Raw genomic sequence first — 19,621 nt, 5'->3', positions numbered from 1 at the left:
CAACCAGTGATAGTTGGGCCAACAAAGCAAATTAAGAAGTGAGACGCCTCACAAGGAAGTAACCGATTAACCTCGTTGTACTCTTTTTTGTTAATAAACTTCTCAACACTTTAAAGACTGCTTCTGGTACTTGGACTTGAATTTGACCATCTTTCAAAAAGGAGTCTATTTCTGTTTAATGCGTTTAAAAGTGACTCTATCGTTTTCCATCGCAATCGATGGAAGTGAAATTCTGTAGAAAATTTCTAATTAGTTTAGTTCTTATGTCTTGGTTATTTAGAGGAATCATCACGTACTAGCTACATTTTCTACATTTTTGTAGCAAGGATTGATTTTAAGTGATTACTGAGTTTAGCTCAAGTTCACCTTCCTCTCAGTTCCGACTTTTTGTTATCTCTTTAGACGATCATGACTCTAGATTCAAGAAGGCAAATTTGTGACGGTGTTATATACGTTGCACTAAGAGCAAGGTGAACTTGAGATAAACTCATTATTCGTTTCCTAATAGGGTTCTCTCTAGGGGTGGCTTGTTTCATTATTGTAAGCTCTGCGAGTTCCGATAGTCATTCTATTAATAAGGCGTGTAGGAAGGGAGGGATAATGTTCTGGGTGCTAACTCCATTACTTTGTTCCATTCTTGATCATGATATCTTTACTCGTGTGCTCCCTTTTGACGCTTGACATTGCATAGTAAATTATTCAATCAGAGAATTGGCGGCAAATTCCGACATAATAATACACAAAAGTAGTTTACAATATTGCCATCATACTCGGGGCTCCACCAATGAGCTTTTAGGATGTATGGAAAGAGCATGCATCTATGTTGCAGGAATTTAATTTTTTATGTGTTCGTGTAGTTAGTGTAGGCCTACATGTGTTCTACGTCATATCATTGTACTCAGTTTCTTTGTACTCACTGGTGGTGCTGCACTTTCAATGTGTTACCCAAAAACTGGCAGCGCCTTAAACATTTTTTCGAGAATAGCTGAATCTAGATTAGACCAATCAGCGATCAATCTAACAAATTTTTATAAATGTGGTTTCTTGATATTATTATTTTTTCATATTATATATATTATTTTTCCTTAATATCCTACTGTTTTTTTTTTTTTTTTTTTTTTTTTTTTTTTTTTTTTTTTTTTTTTTTTTTTTGTATATAGATTTTGAAGGGAATGAGAATTTCACCTACAGTAAGGGTGATGTATCTAAACATTTTAGATTTGTTGTTCAATTTATGACGCTATGTATATTCGAAAAGTCAGATGACAACCTTACACTTTGCTTATAGGCCTATGCACTAATTTTAAGCCTATGAGTAGTTTTTATCAACTGAGCATCGTGATATGCCACGGCAATGGCTCCGACTGTTGTGAACGCTTCGGAAGTTTCGGCCGTAACGTTACATATAACGGTCCATCTGTATTACATACGTATGTACATATGTATTACTTATCCATCTGTTACTGTCGTACGTGAATTCGCCTGTCATCCTACATTGAAGTTAGGTATCAAATTTTGAATCTGTTATATTTAGCTGCAACTTTAATTAGCGTCTTGAGTAATATTCAGATTAAAAAACAGCAATTTACAATCATAAGCATTTCCCTTAAAGTGAACCATATTAAACTATTAGCAAGTTTGTAGTTTTATATAACATATCGGCCGATATTTCTTTTTGAAGCCATTCATGAACAGAAGACCGCCTCCTAGAGTTTATTAGTTGTTGATTGCACATTTATAGTCCAGTAGTATTTGGTGGTTTAAGATAGTTTATTGGCCAAGCGTAGTTTAGCAAAGTGGATACAAAATTTCTATTTCTAGTTCTATTTTAATAGTTAGCTGTATCTAGATTAGACCAATCAGCAATCAATCTAACAAATGTTTATCAATTCGGTTTCTTTATCATACGCTACCAGTTTTTTTGATAATACTATCCTGTCCTCTTTGATGGAGTTATGTTCCTTCTTGATTATTTTCACAAAAATATTTCCGAGATTCTGATTCAAAATGAAAATTATTGGACAAATATATACTTTATTGTAAATGATGAACTAACCATCTGCACATTTCTTGTTTGGGTACTGTTCTTTGTTTTTATACATTTACTCAACAAAAATATTTAAAAATTGTTTAATAACACCAGTTGAAGTGTTCATAAGCGATAAAATTTCAACTTTATTTACTTTAATTACTGATTACTTTTCAAATAAAAGAACTTAATTGAAATACCAATTCGTAAGTAGGAAAAAATAAGTTTATATGTCTTTTGCCTGTGCATAAAATCATATTGTTTGCTTTCTTTATTAGACTAATTAATATTGCTGAAAAATTGCCATGTAATTGAAAGTTTAACCTTTTCAGTCCAGAAACCGACAAGCAATTAGCATTGTATAAGGACATAATTTGGGTTTATTGAAATTACTAAAGGAATCGACGGTCAGTTTAGCTAGTGTTGCTGACTTTTTATTCCTAGTAGGATATCCCCTTATGAATAAAAGTGAATCGCAAAATGTGTTGCTAAGCGCAAATATTAAGAACGACTGGACCACTTCGGTTAATTCCTTTTGTAAAATGTTCATTTAAATCCATGGAAGGTTTTTATGAAGCAAAATATAAGAAAAGTTACCTGGAATATTTTGAAATTCAGAAAAAATGTAGTTTTTACGTTTCATAATCCAAATTAAACTTTCACTAAACAGCTGTTGACAGCTATAGTTCGACAAACTTTCAGTTTTATGTCGACAAATTGGCTGAAACATCTGTTTACATTTAAATTGGTCCTCCAAATATTAAGTGTAGACTAATGGTTATAGTCTCGGCTCTCTAAACCGAGAGATCACGGGTTCAAATCCCGGGGAGGTTCAATCATGTACTTTGTACTTTAATAAAAAAACAGTGCACTTTGAAGCCGGGCTGTAAACAGTGCTTGATCAGTAGTGCAATGCAGATAGTAAATAAAAAATTAATATCAAAATTTTACTCGCGCCAGTGACAAATTTAAATCATCTAATGCATTTTAAATATTATTTTAACACTGCTATATAACCAACCTTAATGAAGAATGTTATGAATGTTTTCACATAAGTTACTTTAAACCTGTTGGGCTTCCTTGACATTTTGATATGGTATTTTAACTGTGGCTTTTGGAAAAACAGAGAAAATGAACACTAACATGCCTCAAAGATTCATTCTTTCCCGGGCAACAGTCCAAAAAAAAGTGTAACGCATAACTTTAATAACAATTATTTTGGAATGTTGCACAACCTTAATAAGGATTTCCCCCTTATACCGAAAGTACATAGGAAAGTATGTATTACTTCCCCTTGGCCGTAATAGGTCCTACGTATGTGTATATTTTCTTCATCAGGACAACAAAACAAACAACTATGTCCCTGGAAATACTTTAAACTGAAAATAGATTACAGAAGCCGATAGTAGACGATTTTGAGTGAATTTAAACGATCTGAAGTAGGCACTTTTTAACCGAAGTAGGCTTCTCGTCCAACGTAAGTATATATTTTTTTTTCTTCGTCAGAACATCAAGGAAAACTCTACTATGGTACTGGAAATATATATGGACCTGAAATATATGGACAAGGACTGGAAATATACGCTTTTTTATCGAAGTAAGTTTCCGAGACCTTTGTGATCCGAGATTTGTGTTTTCTTGATCGGGATGACAAGGCAGAGTCAGCTGTGACGTTACGTATATAATTAATTAGAACCAGAAATGCTCCTACATGTGCCAAAACATGATATAATAAATAAGTTAAACTCTGATACTATTTACCATGCACTTCAATTATATCCGCCTGATGCATGCCTACTTAAGTTTTAAAATTTAAGTTTATATGAATCCCATCATAATTGATTTTACTAAGTAATATAAGGCTTTCTAAAGGTTCTAAAGATTGCGTGCGAAGTCGTGGGTAACAGCTAGTCCATAATAAAATAAGTTACGAATAATAAATAATAATTTTTTCCCATACCATATTTTTCATAGCTTGGCACACTTACCGTCAGACACATAAATGTTAGCGCCACTTAAACATACAAACCACTTAGATTGGATACTATCTTTCCGTTTATCTAGTTGTGTGACGGTGATATAACTGTTATTTATATCTGTGACGCTTAATTTCAAGTTTATCAATATGCAAAAAATATAATTTGAGAAAATAGCTATCGTTTTATGTCTTTAACCTTGTTGATACCTTCCCATTTCGGCCTCTACGAAAACTAGAATGGTTGATAATGGATTTCTTGGGGAAATTCATCTAACTGTTCGAAGAAAAAGTAGGTTATGTGCTTATACACCACAAATCGGTTCGTGGTTGCTCGACTATTTGTCTCCCGGAAGTATCAACAACCATCACGAGAGCCTTTTGTGTCTTCTCAAACAAAAGTTGATTGAAACGGCAATAGTACACATTATTCACCAAACAACTTATTTATTTCTTAATTTACTTTCTTTAAAAGAAACACAAATCCAATAATTTTAAATTTAATACACAAGGGCTTTCGACATCCAAAATGCATCTTCAGGTGTAAATCAAACAATTGGAACATTTATAAATATTTTTACAATTTAAAAACACTTATCAGATGAGTAAAGCTTAATACAAGATTTGTAAAATTAAAAGTATAATAAATATATTAAATATATATACGTATGAAAGTTTGGGTAAGAAAATGGCTATATTTTGAAGAAAGGGTTGTATTAAAATCGGTCGAAAATCATGTTTTAATATTTTGTCTTCATGTATAATGTTTCATAAGCATAAGTTTTGTTTTTGTTTTTTTTTCTAGGGTGATATTAATATTTTGATATATCTTTAGATGTGATTTTTTCTAATGCATGTTTGGCAATAGCAGATTTTTGTTTAGTTTGTACTTATAATATCCTTCATGTTCTTTAAGTCTTCTTTAATAGTTATTTTTGTTTGGCCAATGTAAATCTTATAACAATCGTCACATTTAACTTCTTAAATTCCTTAATATTTTAGATTTTTAAGTAGATTATTTTTCATATTCGTCGTGGAAAAAGTTATGATCATGTCAACATTTTTTCCAAATATTTTTTTTACAAAATGGACCGTAACTCATGGATTTCTAGATACGTTTTTCTTTTTCCTAACTTTTTAAAGTATTTCTTGATTTTTATGTAAAGTCTTCTTTAATTTTTTTAATAAGCTGTCAATTAATTTAGATGAGTATCCATTAAAAATCGCTATACTTTTTATTTCGTCTAGTTCTTTCGAGTATCCATCGGTCTTTAAAGAAGTTTTGAGTAATCTCCATCCTGGAGGAAAAATGGTTCGAATCGTGTGTATTATGTATCTGTTGTTACAAGTGAGTTTTCTATATATTATCCTGCATATGTAAGGTTGATGCCTCATTTCATAGATGTAATTAATACACAACCCATCATAGTGTTTTTTTTCTTGGATTTTTCTATATCCTTTACTGATTTTTCTGTGAAAACGTCTCAATGTTTTTATCAATTAAATACAAAAAACTATGCAATTTACGAAAAAAACGAAAAATTCTTTATATCCGTATTAGTCATAACTTCAAAATAAAACGCTAATAATAACTACGCAACCAAAAGTAACTTAAAGTGTTTAACGTTTAACATTGAACTTATAGGGTTGAAATTAGGACAATTATTCACGTCAGCCGACTTTTAAAAAGTAATTCGTCCAGAGCTCAAGCTACACCTAAACCCAGCTGCACACTCTGGCAACACACCTACCACCTTACCTACCTGGTTGTGCGGTGCTGGGACCCATCATAACAAAATATTTTATGTAGGAGCTTCAAGAAAAAATTATATTTAAATATGGTTTGCTGTTGTGATTATTAAATATAATTAAAATTATAAAGTTAACATAGACGATCAAATACAATTATTTAGCAAATGAAGTATAACCAGGTGTGTTACATTTATGTACTTTGTTCTGTATGTACAGAGCTACAAGAATAACTATTTGTAATTAGCATTATTCAAAATGTACATAAATAACTCTTTCGATGATCTTGAAACCTGCTTAATGTTGGTAATTTCCATGAAATTTGTATAGAAGGTAACAACTATAGAGTAATCTTCTAAAGTGCACTTATGTACAATACAATATATTCTATAAACAACAAACACTAAATTAACGTGGAAAAGTTTTATAATTGGTTCTAAAATCAACCTAAACCAACTAAAATCAACTTATTTAAAGTACTCAAGTAATAGGTAAATAACTTCTACAAAGCACAACATTACCACAACTCTACAAGAAATTGCATGGGGACTAGGAAGTGCAGAGAAACTAAAAGCCAATTGCTATAAATTTTATTATTCACAATACACGACAAGCCAGCCAATCTTTACATAGTAAACATGAACTACAATATCAATCATTCATTCAATACAAAATACTCGTATAAAACTAACACAAAAATTACTTAAAGTAAAATGAATATAAAATATTTTACAACAGCGTACAATCGAAACTGATAATGGCAGTGGTAACATTAATTAACACTATGGTATGGCAAAAGTTTGATTGTTAAGATATAATGTAATCAAACAAGACAAAATTGTCCAAAATAATGGTTGTCTCAATTTTCCATATGATTTTCTCCGCTTATATCTCATGAAATATGAAATGATGATGAATTAAGTCTTACTTACATAACGTTCCCTCCATTTTTTCCATTTTGAAATACAATAAAACAGTTCCCTAAAAGGATATATTATTTTTAAGGCTAATTTTATCATTAAAACGCAACAGAAATAATATAATTTCCTGTAAAATATTTTTAATGTAAAGGTTTTTGCTAATATATTTACTAATATATTTTACTAATATTACTATGGCTTTCTACTAAATTTTAAACATAGTTTTAGTAAATTTACTAATTTTTTTAATCATAAAAAAATAAACATTGTACATCAATAAATACTTGAAATACTAATTATTTGACCGGTGATTTACTAGTAAATTTTAACCCTATCTGGTACATCTAGTAAAATCAGCCAAATTAAATCGATTAAGTAGATTGGTTAATTAATTGCCGGTATATTGTTAAAAAATATCTTACAGTCACAAATAATTTATAAGTGTGTTCCACGTTAATATATTTTAATAGTGTATCACGTAATATTTACAATAATAAAAATAAATAATATGAAAGCAAGCAACAGTGTAATGTACCACAATACACCATAACCAAAACGTATTGTTTAAAGCAAAACATTTGTCTTACGCAATACATTCTCATTTTATAAAAATCTTAATACTAGAGAATAATGGGATTTAGGCAACACAGGATTCCTGTATTATCTTATTCTAATTTTGGCACAACCAGATTTAAAAATGATGGCAACACCATAAGCTGTGTCTTAAAATAGTTTTGTACTTTGATGTGTAAGAGGTCACAGGCACGAGTTTAAATTAACGAATTTCATTCTAAACGTGTTCAAGAATTTTAGTTTAGGATATTAAAACGAGTTTCGGGTTTCCTTCTATACTTTTTTGATGTCAGATGTGTTTTAAGTTATAAATTAACACACATATTAAATATTAAATAAAGTAAATAAATACAGCATACGGTAAATTACGGGACCAATATACACGTAAGTTAAAAAATTTTTCTCAAGTTAACAACTAGATTACATGTTTTTAATGTTTACATGTTTTCGATGAAGTTCTGTGCTTTGAAACGATTTTTTAACGTGTTAATAATCTGAATATTTCTCATACACAATAACCTAAAAAGATAACACTCGTGTTTGAAAATGCTTTACGGTTTTATGTGAGGACAGCTAATACGTTTTTGCTTATAATGTGAAATTTTTTACATATTCCTTAAAACCGCACTTCTTGTATAACTTTTTAAAATATTATTAGGATTAGAAATTATTGACATTGTTCAAATGTTCATAGTTGACAATTGACGTCGTATTTCCGAACATTGCAAACAATGTGTACCAAATAATAACAATTATTCCTTAGTTTAATTTTTTTTTTCAAACCAAAATTTTAAAACAAGTTTCTATAACAGATTTTTTGTATAATTAAAATCTTGATTCCGTGAATATCTCATTATTCATATTAACATGTACATTCGCAAAATTGTAAAAAGGTTAGGTGAGAAGAATTGTCTTTAGGTCCATTGAAAAAACTCAAAGGGAGCTAGGGTGAACTGAAGAGATGGTACCAATATACAAGATGTATGACGCCTATGTACACTCAACCCCTGCTAAATGCTAAGCAGTGTGCGTCACTTCTTCAGGAGAGAGGCGAAGTCTTCGGCATAATTACTCACGTAGTGGGCGGGGTTGGGGAACTCTGCCCATTTGGTCAGGTCTATGGAGGGGATGATTCCCGCCTTGCAGGGAACTCGTGGGTTGCTGAGGACAAAAGTTGACAGTTCAGATTTTGGAATGTATATACATCAACTTGACTTAAAATTACATCAACTATTTTCAACAACACGCTAAAGCTCTTACACTCTAGATAGGTATGCCTCTGGTGGATTTCAAATATATCCAACAACAGGGCTCACCCCCACTAGCTTCCAAAATTCCCATACTATGTTTGTATTATTTAATAAATATGACTAAGAAACCATGGTAGTTATTCTCAATCGGCTTAATATTAGCTGATTAATTTGGTAGATCACGCATGAACTATTATTATAAGACATTAAAAACACTGTTTTATTTTTTCCTCTTAGTTGTCATAGTACACGTTGTAGATAACGATTATATAAAATTAATTCATGGTGGTTTGTAAACGAACCGCTTAACTACCAGAAACAAGTTGCCCTGTTATCCAATCCAAATTAAAATGTCGGTAATCCCTGTGTTTGGCTTTTCAGCAGGTTTATGTCTTTTTTAACGAGGTCTACTAATTAATAGATCTAAATTTAAATAATTCCTAAATGTCCAATGGAATAACAGCATATATACGACGAAAATATCTTTAAATTTCTACTTTAAATCTTAAAATTTTTTATTAATTTAATTTCAAACTTCCGAGTAACATAAGATTTTTAACATGTAATAACTTTGTATATTTACGAAAGAATAGAGAATATTGTATTATACATAGAGGAATAAAGACAAATCTTTTTCAATGGATTTTAAGATTTCATTGCTTACGATTTACGGAATAGCAATTTTATAGAGAAAAAGATACTTTTATAATCCAATATGAGACGTCCTCTGTGGTCAAAAATGCTTTAGGATGAACAATCAAAAGCAGAACGTAAAATCTGCCTCGTTTTCTTACTACTGACAAGATTGCCGTTTATGATTGGATAACAGTCAAGGTAAATAAAGACTACTGGGATGACCTTGAGTATTTTAAAATCTACGTATAACCGCTAGATTACTCCATTGAACAATTTGAGGAAGGCATACTATATACAATAAGTACCTATTGTTGTATACTATAGCTTTTCCTCATTGATACATAGCCGTTAGATGACGCCATTGAGCAAGTTGGGGAAGGCATACTATATTATAATAAGTACCTATTGTTGTATAATACAGCGTTTCCTCACTCAGAAATAATAAAAACACAGTATACTAACATCTCGTGGTCAGGCAGCACCATGGGGTAGATCTGCACAGTGTCTAGCAGGTCCGTGTTGTCACACATAATCCTTGACAGCTTTATCTTCCGCAGCTCTTGTAGTTGTTCTAGAAAATGTATATATGTTATAACACATATTTATGTCTTTAATAATTTTATTAAAGAAACTGGAGAGATAAAATTTATCAATTTTCTTTATAACAAAACAAGTAAAAGTATTTTGTATGCTAATGTCTAAGAAGATGTTGTTTTTTTAAACCACAGTCATCATCAATATTATCTTTCCTTTGTAGCGTTTCAGTTCTAGGAATTTGGATTGTCCTTTTTTTCAAAAGTTATTTAGAAATGTTATGTGATAAAACACATATCGCTATTTCTATCAAGTGAATTTAAAAGATTTACTTCAGTGGCGATGTATATATGAATTAAACAAAATTATTTTGTGTGGATCAAAAATAATGTTTACCCTTCGACTAAAATGGCGTTTTGTAGGAGTAAGTAAATTACCTTTATGAGTAAATCCATCATGGCACTCCATTTCAAAAGACGGGATAAAATAAGATTGTAAATTTATATATGTCTAGGTTGATTCTATCCTATAAAGTGTCCCAACGAAGCTAAAGTGTTACTTAGCTCACTTGGTATCCCTTTTTTTTAGAGTGGCCAAAAATGACTAGTACTTTTGGTGCTGATATTTTGGTCTCATTGAGACACATAATTTGAAAAATTACTTGCTCAATCACCCCTTTCAAATTTTTGGATCCCCCATACCTCTATTTTGGGTTAGAAGAGGAGAGCGGAAGATTTGCTGCTACCAACTTTTAAAAATATCATAAGACCTTTGCAACTGACCAGGGGTGAAGGAAGATGGCTGATTGGGCAACTCGTACCAGAACCTGTCACCTCTTCTGGCGAAGCTCAGCTGGGTGGCGATGATACAGGCGAAGGTAGGTCCGATCATGGATCCCGGTAGTGGACGCTCTGAGACTCCACCGGACCACAGGTCGACGTCACTGGGGTGTCTGCAAGAACACAGTGGAATTTCAACATTGATCTAGACCGATAATCGATTAGCTATCTTACTAAACTTTTGAATTGCCTGAAACATAAAATAAATCTGAAGGAAGATGCACCAGCTACCATTTTTTTAATTTACTATAACGATAATCACATAAGGCCTTCTATAAACATCATTATTATAGCTAATATCAGAATTATTGTATGCTACCGTAATTAAATATGTAAGTAATAATTAATTAATCTGCGTTTGAAATAAAAACTAAATCAAAACTAGTAAAGATTTAGTAGTAACAAGGTGACCTTGTAGTAACAAGGTCATTTCCACATTAAAACTTCAATGTTTTGCACTTCTGTACTTTATCACACACCACTGAATCTCCATTACAAGCAAGGATGATCTGCTTACAAAAGTGTAAGAAGTAGCCGTGAGGACCATACTGGTAAGAAATCATCATATTAGCTGTTTATTTTGACTGAAGTTCATCCCAATGTATTGTTTGAAAACTCAATAAGGTTTTTTTAGAAATACTTACGCAAATATTGAGGCATATCTGTAGACAGTAGAGTTCGGCATGCTTCCAAATAATTCCTCAAATGACTCAGCAGTGGGCAGTCCACAGAACTTTCTGTTTCAGAAACAAAGGACAATATTCTTACTCCATGTCAATTACTGTACAAGTTTAGTAAATAAAAATTAAACTGTCCGTTAGTACTACTTGCTCCTATCACGTCAGACCGTTAAGAGTAAAAGTCTGACGTTATGGGAGTTCTCAAACTTATAAATTAATCAGCCATAATAACTGTCATGGTTTTTGTGCCTGTGTAACATAATCAGAGTGTAATTGGATTATTAATATTACAGGCTTAAACAGTTGTTACTTTTAAAAAAAATTAACTCTAAAAAGTATAACACTAAGAATCCCCATGGAACTTCTATTCAACTAATTAAAAATCTAGTTAAATGTTTTATAAAGTTACATAAGCTAGAAATATGTGTAAGGCCTGACTTAATTTGCTTTCCATTTAAGGAAACTCAGGAAATATTTTCAAAATTTTGCAATCTCATTATTCAGTAGAATAAAAATTTATAAAAAGAGCCTTTTCTTCGTTCTTTTTACAATATTATAAGTGTTTTAGTTGTATCGCTATACAGGTTTAGTCACTTTAAAAAATAAGGAATTTTCGTGTTTTTTAACATGGGCTAATCATTAGTCAATGTTTTTTTGCTCTAAAACATCGGATTTCGTCTTCATAGGTTGAAACATTCAAGAATTTGAGAACTTCTAGTATGATCTTCTAGAATATGGAATTTCTCGAACATTGGACAGTTTTGAAAACCAATACTTTCGGATATAGGAGTTTTTCAAATGCGAGTAGCTTACATCCAATGAACTTTGAAGAGTCACAGACTGTATTTATAGAAATCAGGAACATTTATTGATAGTAATATTTTAAATTTACTACAGGACAGTAACTTCCAAACTCCAGTGGGCCTTGAAACTAGACCTCGCAAAGGTTGAAAACTTCTTGAGCCTTCTACAGCTAGGAGCTTCCAGTAACGGGGTGTTTCCTCATGAAGGCCGGAACTTACCAGAGTTAGAAACTTCTTAAACTGCAATATTTGGTAAGTTCTAAGGTGTTGAAGAATGCCAATAACAGGAAGTTTTTACAAGATTAAAGTTTACAGTACCGCAGACTCCTGGTAACAGGAAACGTATAAAGGTTGTAACAGGAAACGTAAATAAGTTTCTGGAGGTATAAACCTGAAGTCAGAAAACTTCAGAAGTAGAAACCTTTCAGATGCTAGAAGCATGCTTCTTATTGCAGAATGCTTCCAATTGACAGCATCAATAATTAAACATTCCTAGAACGATGTTAGTAAAGGATGAACGATGTTTAAGTGAACGGTAATTTTAATTGGCAGTAGGTAGATTAGTTTTTGGAGCTAGAAGTTTCAGTAACGAGTTTTACATCCTCCAATTTTGTCAATCTTGAGCTGAAAGGTCTTTTTACACCTTTAAAATGTATGATGATGTATGAAAACAGTAAATAGAGCCATGAACAGATTGTGAAGAAATTTCAACAGGAAAATTTGTTTCATTCGACAATTAACTGTTATATTTTTTTTCTTTTTCAAAGTTCGAAACCTTAACATGTACTCAGTAGCGTACACTATTTCAGCTCTTCGCCTTCGGACCAGCTATTCCACCTAAAGGGTATTGTAGGGTTAGTGCAAATTTAAACTGTATTTGTAGGACGATAAGTCACAATAAATTCCTTTTATTGAAAACTCACTCTTTAGTGTCATATAAAAAGCACCATAATGGTCCAAACAGTTGTAAAACTGCTCATAAATTATTTGTATGGGATTGTGATACTTTCTAGATGCCATGAATCTCTTTATATACTGCCGACCTTGCTTGGTATAAAAAGCGGGCAGATCTAGAGTCTATCTGCATAGGTTGGCCTGCTATTTTGTCTAACGACGGTGCATCTCACAGAGATATCATCTATCATCTAATATGACTGTTTTATTACTGTATCTACGAACTTTATATCTTATTTACCTGTACTGCATGTATCCTGGTACACCAAACTCACGGCCTCTCTGCATGTTGAAAGCCACCAAATCCAATCCGAAACGGTTACCTGGCTTTTTCAGCAGGTGATTAGTCACCTACAAAATGTATTTACCCAGTGTTAGTTGAATTTTTAAATGACGATATCTTTCATTATGCCGTGATTTTATTATTTGGTATTTTAATGAATTGTTACACTTCTTAAAATGAAAAATCTTTAATTGAAGCTCTTATGACTAACTTGAAGATCTTTAGTATTATACCTTTTCTAAACTAATATTAAAATTAAATTTTAAATCGCTATGCGTGTTTTAATTTATTCATTGTATTATATAAAAAGAGTACATTATTTTAAAATTAATACTGATAGGCTTGTAAATAGGTAACTTTAAATATAGAAGTTAAAATTCAATGAAGTTATTATAACCATATTGTAGCATATAAAAAGTAATCATCCTTCCTAAAGAAGTATACTGTATTAGTAAAATAATTAATCCGTACTCTAATTATGAGCGTTTTTAAAAGTACAATATTTGACATGACTAATACAGATTTGTTTCTAATTGAAATATACTGTATAAATATACTAACGGTAAATTTAAAAAGAGGTGTTTCCTTGTGTACTGTTCTTTAAACAAGTAAATAATATGGAAGGGGCTTATGATTTAAACATAGGAAATTTGTTGCCATAGAAACAGTACTAAATATTACACATTTTGAGATTTCAAGTTCATAAACAAGATTCCATCCAAGTCCACGGCAATACAAGACACCATTCGTTCCACCAATCCTCACACATAAATTGGCAGTCACTAAATCAAAATTTAAACAACCGACAAAAATTGACAAGGTAAATATTTATTGTGCATTTTATGTGATTGATAATCTAAAGTGCTAGATATTAGTGTAAATGTAAATGTATGAAATTTCAATACTGTCGATCTTTTTACCACCTTGTAGAATAATAAATACTTGTGTTTCTATTATTTACATGAAATGAAATGATAACCCTATACAACACTAGGTCAAACCACAACGACACATAACTAGACTTTCCGTCATCCTAATAAATAAATGAGGAAATTGGTGATTGCAAAGCGCAGAATTCAAAGTTTGAATCGATTGCTTCGATTGCTCAGGTAATCTTCTTTGAGCAACCTGAGGAAGTCTTGGTACCATATTACGTCACATTACATATTTCCTTCAAAATTTCTGTCTTTTTTCATTTTCATTTTAGGTTGACTTTTAAAACAGATAACATAAGTGACTTCCAGACCACCATTTTATATATGCAGAAGTACACATTTAGGGAACTAAGAACAGGATCGCTCAGGGAATCATCAATCCAAGATGCAGTAATTTTGTAGTCGTGTTATTATAATATCTTGTGATGGCTGCTTCTCTAGCTAAATAAGGTACTTTCTTACTAATGGTTATGAAATAAATACTGAAGGACAAGTGAAAACTGTATTAAAAACTAGTTTTATGATTAACTAACGATGAATATCTTAATAGTAACGGCTTGATAATTCTAAAGCACACGAGAGTCTTCTTTTTAAAAGATATTGTTGTTGGTGGGGTTAAATGCAACCAATTCTGATTACCGAAAACTTTATTTTTGTTAATGGGTGTACGTTTTTTATTCACTATATTACTGTTGCATCTTGTTACTTTTTGATTTTTTAGAATTTGAATAATGTTATTTTTATATATTTAAGTTATTAAATTTAGATTGAGATATTATTCCTTTGTTAAAGTATGGTTCTTTGACGACAGTTATTCTAAAAAGCAATGTAAACTGAGAAGCGCCGAATGAATGCGCATTTTTTTTATTCCTTCATAGAATGTCTTACATTTTACTAAAGTATATTTTCTTATCAAACAGATCTAACTGATGAGTAAATACTCAATAATTTAGATTAAAGTAATGGTGTTTTTCAATACTAAAATTGACTCTTTATACTGTTATACTGTATATTCAACATAATTTTAGCTTTTTATTATTGAAAATACATTGCACTAGTAAATTTCATTATTTGTTATTAAAATTACTAACTTTATAGTAATTTAGATGTCTTGAAATTTTTCAGTTATTATTTTAGATCTAGCAAACAAACATTATATTTGACCATTCTTCAAGAAATGTTTTTAAATATTTATTATTTAAAATTCTTTACTTTAGAAATTACATGATAAGATTAATTATTAACGTACAAAAAATTACAAGAACTAAAACAAGAAACTAAAACATTTATAATTCAACGTGAATTATTTTTAAAATATTGTAGGTAACATTTTTATATAATGAAACAATAAGGTGTAGTTAATGGCATAACCACACAGGTTTAATACTACATACTTAAAAATCATTATAAGCTTAATAAGTACTTCGTTAATCTTTGTCTTAAAACATATTATCCGTTCATCAATGTGGCTGAGTTTAAAACAGCGACATTGCTAAAATAACTGATATTATTTGTGTTTGACTATCAGTTTCACAATAGCTACTGATTCTAGAATCCGTTTCTATTCCAGAGTTCACCATGTTTGGTCAAGCCTACACTGTCACTTCCCCTGATCAGTCAACAGTCTCGTCGCGTTTTCAGGTAGTATTATAACTTTGAAAATTGTATTTATATTTTAATTGCTCGGTGATTCTTGTTATATTTCTCTCAATGTTTGAAATAGTTCAATAAAATTTCACAAATTGTATAAATTAAAACTCTCAATATAAATTCCAAATCTACAAAAGATTAGAGTATTGTCGTGGCGGGCTGCCATCTCGAAATAAACTTTGAATTAGAATCAGCAGGGGCACTAGTGGAAGCGTTACCTAGCGACTTGTAATTTTATATCTCATCCCGATCGTATTCTTATTGAAATAAAAATATTTTTGTTTTCTCTGTAGATATTTATCTTGCTTGATATGATATTTAAAGCTAAATTTTCTATGTTGAATACATACTTTCAGAATATCAACAAACGAACAACGATGAGTCGACCGAGGAGTCCGAGTTCGTCACCTACTCGTTCAGGTAACTCATCTATCTTACTTTTTAGAAACTAATAAATTTGGCTATTTCACTATTACAATTAACGTTGCTCTCAACCTAATTTATTCCACTCTGGAATACGAATGTAATCAAATAACTATTCTCAATATAATCACAGAAATAAAACTTTACAGTTTTTTAACCCATCTACCGAATTTGTGTGGTTGGTGTGAACATTTTTTAAATTAGTATTTTGAAATGTACAGTTTTGTTTAAAAGTAACTGTAGACAAGTGATTTTAACAGTATATATTTTCGGCACACTGATTTTTTCGTATACATGGCTTCAATAAATTTATAAAAACTAAATATTGATGTATTGAAACTGAAGCGTAATCTTCATAGGGTTCTCAATATTAATCGAGACTTTGCATCCTCAGAATCTATATTTTATAATGTAGTTAGAACTTTATATAAATTTAAGTACGAACATCACGCATGGTGGATTATTCTTTGTTGCAGTTCCAAATCGAAATAGTTCCACATCCACAGACAAATCACTGTCCGAGAAATACACAAACCGAGCGTACAATCGGCAGCCATCGCCCATGGGAAGGTACCAGTCTCCGGATGTCTGGAGGAAAGAACAGACCACCAATTCAGCACAGCAGCGGTGTCATAGCGTTGTGGCCGACCAGATCAAGGGTAAAACACCGGTCGCTACCCAGAAGCGCTTGGTAGAAGAGAGCCGTAGCGACGTGCTTAAGAAAAGGCCTGTCCTTGAGGTGGAATGTCAAGATGCCTCAATGCGTCATCACCCGTATCTGAGAACCAGACCGAAGACGGCGGACTCGACTAAGAAGGATGATGACACGCGAAACATTGAGAGCAGAGTGATGCACACTGTGAAGGAAGTGCTTAGCCGTGCTGTTGTAGAGAAAGGGAAGATAGACGTAAACAACATCGGGACCGTATTGAACAGCATGACGAGTCGGTTGATGGTTAGTGACGCTGATAACGACCAAAAAGTCAACATTGACGTTGAAATTAAAAAGAGCAAAACGAAAGTCAATATTAACACCTCTCAGGAAGACATCCCTGCCAGGAGAGTACGGCCACTGGCTGGAATTGTACGTAAGGAGATAAAAAACACCTCGAATAAACAGTTGAAAAAGGGATATACAAAAGTGTATAGCTCTGATAACGCCTCTTCTGTTTATAAGGGATCTGGTAAAACTGTGGAACGAGAGAATTCCAGTACATTGATCTACATTGATCTTCCAGACCCGGACTGTTCCAAATTCAATACGATGCTGAAAAATGAAGAGCAGAAAAAGAGAGCGGAAAAGCAAACTTTGATGAATTTTATTATTTCGAGGAACGATGGACAGGACAATAGAGGCGAAATTTCACTTTCTCAAAAGGATCCTCAAAAAGAGTCGGTTGTAGGTGACTGCCAGGTGAACGACAATCAAAATTCCCATTTGCAGAAGACTGCCGAGGAAGTGAGACTGCAAAATTATATAGAGTCTCTGATCAGGAACATGAAAGACCAACTGGAGAGTAAACATGCTACAAATATGGAGGGTCTCTCTGAAGATCATTCCGTTTGTAAATCATTCTGCATCTGTAGGGTGTGTGTCTCCAACAAAACCTCAAAATCGTGTTTGGCGGACTCTTCAACTTCAACTGATGACTTGAGAGAAAGCAAGCCCTCAGATACTGAACTACGAACCTGCAAGATTACTCAACCCCCAAGCAGACTCACACAATCAAAGACACCCATTAAACAGCGAAGTACAGAATCTGCCTGCAAGGTCTTAAAAAGAAACAAAAATTTCCAGCCGGAATCAAAAGTCAGCATTGGGTCCCGTTCCACTTACTCGGCGATTGCTGCTAAGAAATTGTCAAATTCCCATACAGCGTACAGCGTAGCTCCTGGAGCCTGCGAAGAGACTGGAGAGGACATGTATCTGCGGAGACGTATACCTAAATCTCCTGTCAGAAAAATAACTTCCAAAATATAGATGTTATGTACTACGTGTTTTCTGTTCTCTTTTAAAACTAAGTTGATTTCTCCACTTTTTTCGAAACTGTTTTGCATTTATTATGCATATAATTAATATACACAGCTGTAATATGAGCAAAACACCTCTTTATCGACGATATAATGAACAAGGAAAATTACAAATTTACTTTTAATTCTTTAATGCCCAGCATAATATAAAAACCCTTTAAAACATGATAATATTTCGAAGAAATAAAGATTCCTTTTGATAACGTATATAAAGAACCCCTCTCTGAGATAGTTACTAGAAATCGATATTAACAAAATCAGAAAAAAATTATGAAAATAATAGAACACACTTCAAGTATTTTTCATGTTTTACCAGCCTCTGCGTAGCGTTGACTTGATTATTTAATCATACAGTATTATTTTTCATAATAGCGTAATGTTTTGTGACAGCCGTGTACAAGACATTATCACTTTAAGGTTTAACAGTTTGTACTATTGAGTAAACTGCAATTACTAATGAGTAACAGAATTATTTTATACAAACTGTTCTTACTAATCCTTAAATGTATAACGATGAATACAATTTTTCAATTATTATTAAAAATAAATGTTTTACGTCAACAAAGCCGGCGTTGATAAAACTCAATAACGGTTTTTTATAAAGTACATTACTTTTACAACACGATTCCCATGTTTTTTTCATTGTTAGGAAATGTGTTACTATTTGTTTACTAAAAATAATTAAAACAGAACTTTACAACATTTAAAATCCTAGAAAATAGTTTTTGCACCGAAAGTAACACAGTTTTTATTCGGAAAACGAGAGATAGAGAATATGAAAAATCTTAGATGTGAACTAAGGCAACGCTGTAGCCTATATCGTTTTGACGATCGTTTTTACACGATAATGGGGACATGAAAAGATATAATAATATTTGGATTACTAAAAACCGGATTGGAGAGAAATTTATCTTCCGAGTTTCAGCATTGGATTTGTAAGATCACAGTAACCCTCGAAACGAGTTAACTCCAATGTTCCATTCTCAATCTTCTCCATTGATTAAGTATTGTATTTCACCTTGTACTCACCTCTTGTGTTATTGAATCATCCATAGCCTGAGCCACCTGGTTCATCAGTCCCATCAGGTACTCGTCCAGCACCCCAGCTCGGTACAGATCATACGGCCGACGAATCAGGTCTGACAGCCTCTTTGAAGCTAGGGCATACGTTAAATTTAGTTTTACATTTTAGGAATATTTTACTGAATGATATTTTACTCAGTCAACTTATATCTTTTAACAAATTAAAACCCGTATCCGTTACTTCAATAAGTAATAAGCCCACTAGATGTAGTCTGTATTAATTTACATAATTATTATAGTATTTCTTGTTCCTTTATTTATTTAAAACCCCCAA

The 19,621-nt window shown here is 32.1% G+C and overlaps 2 protein-coding genes across 2 annotated transcripts in view; one reads left to right on the top strand and one right to left on the bottom strand.

The window, feature by feature from the left end:
- Positions 1-6,328: 6,328 nt before the first annotated feature.
- The window catches only part of LOC124362901 (peroxidase), a 113,019-nt gene continuing 99,726 nt past the window's right edge, over positions 6,329-19,621 (bottom strand). Inside the window, exons 13-18 of the mRNA XM_046817776.1 lie at positions 19,294-19,421; positions 13,184-13,293; positions 11,150-11,242; positions 10,449-10,618; positions 9,595-9,703; positions 6,329-8,407 (exon numbers count right to left, since the gene is read on the bottom strand). Coding sequence (XP_046673732.1) covers positions 8,278-8,407; positions 9,595-9,703; positions 10,449-10,618; positions 11,150-11,242; positions 13,184-13,293; positions 19,294-19,421 — 740 coding nt within the window. The 3' untranslated portion in view covers positions 6,329-8,277. The remainder of the gene's footprint in view (positions 8,408-9,594; positions 9,704-10,448; positions 10,619-11,149; positions 11,243-13,183; positions 13,294-19,293; positions 19,422-19,621) is intronic.
- Positions 13,891-18,227, top strand: LOC124362902. The gene is made up of 4 exons (XM_046817777.1): positions 13,891-14,045; positions 15,731-15,801; positions 16,167-16,230; positions 16,710-18,227. Exons 2-4 carry the CDS (start codon positions 15,739-15,741, stop codon positions 18,212-18,214), a joined length of 1,632 nt encoding a protein of 543 aa, XP_046673733.1. The 5' UTR covers positions 13,891-14,045; positions 15,731-15,738; the 3' UTR covers positions 18,215-18,227.

This window comes from Homalodisca vitripennis, chromosome 5 (assembly GCF_021130785.1).
Source record: "Homalodisca vitripennis isolate AUS2020 chromosome 5, UT_GWSS_2.1, whole genome shotgun sequence".
Lineage (NCBI taxonomy): Eukaryota > Metazoa > Arthropoda > Insecta > Hemiptera > Cicadellidae > Homalodisca > Homalodisca vitripennis.
Note: the sequence above shows the minus strand (reverse complement) of the source record. Positions and strands in the feature narration are given on the sequence as shown.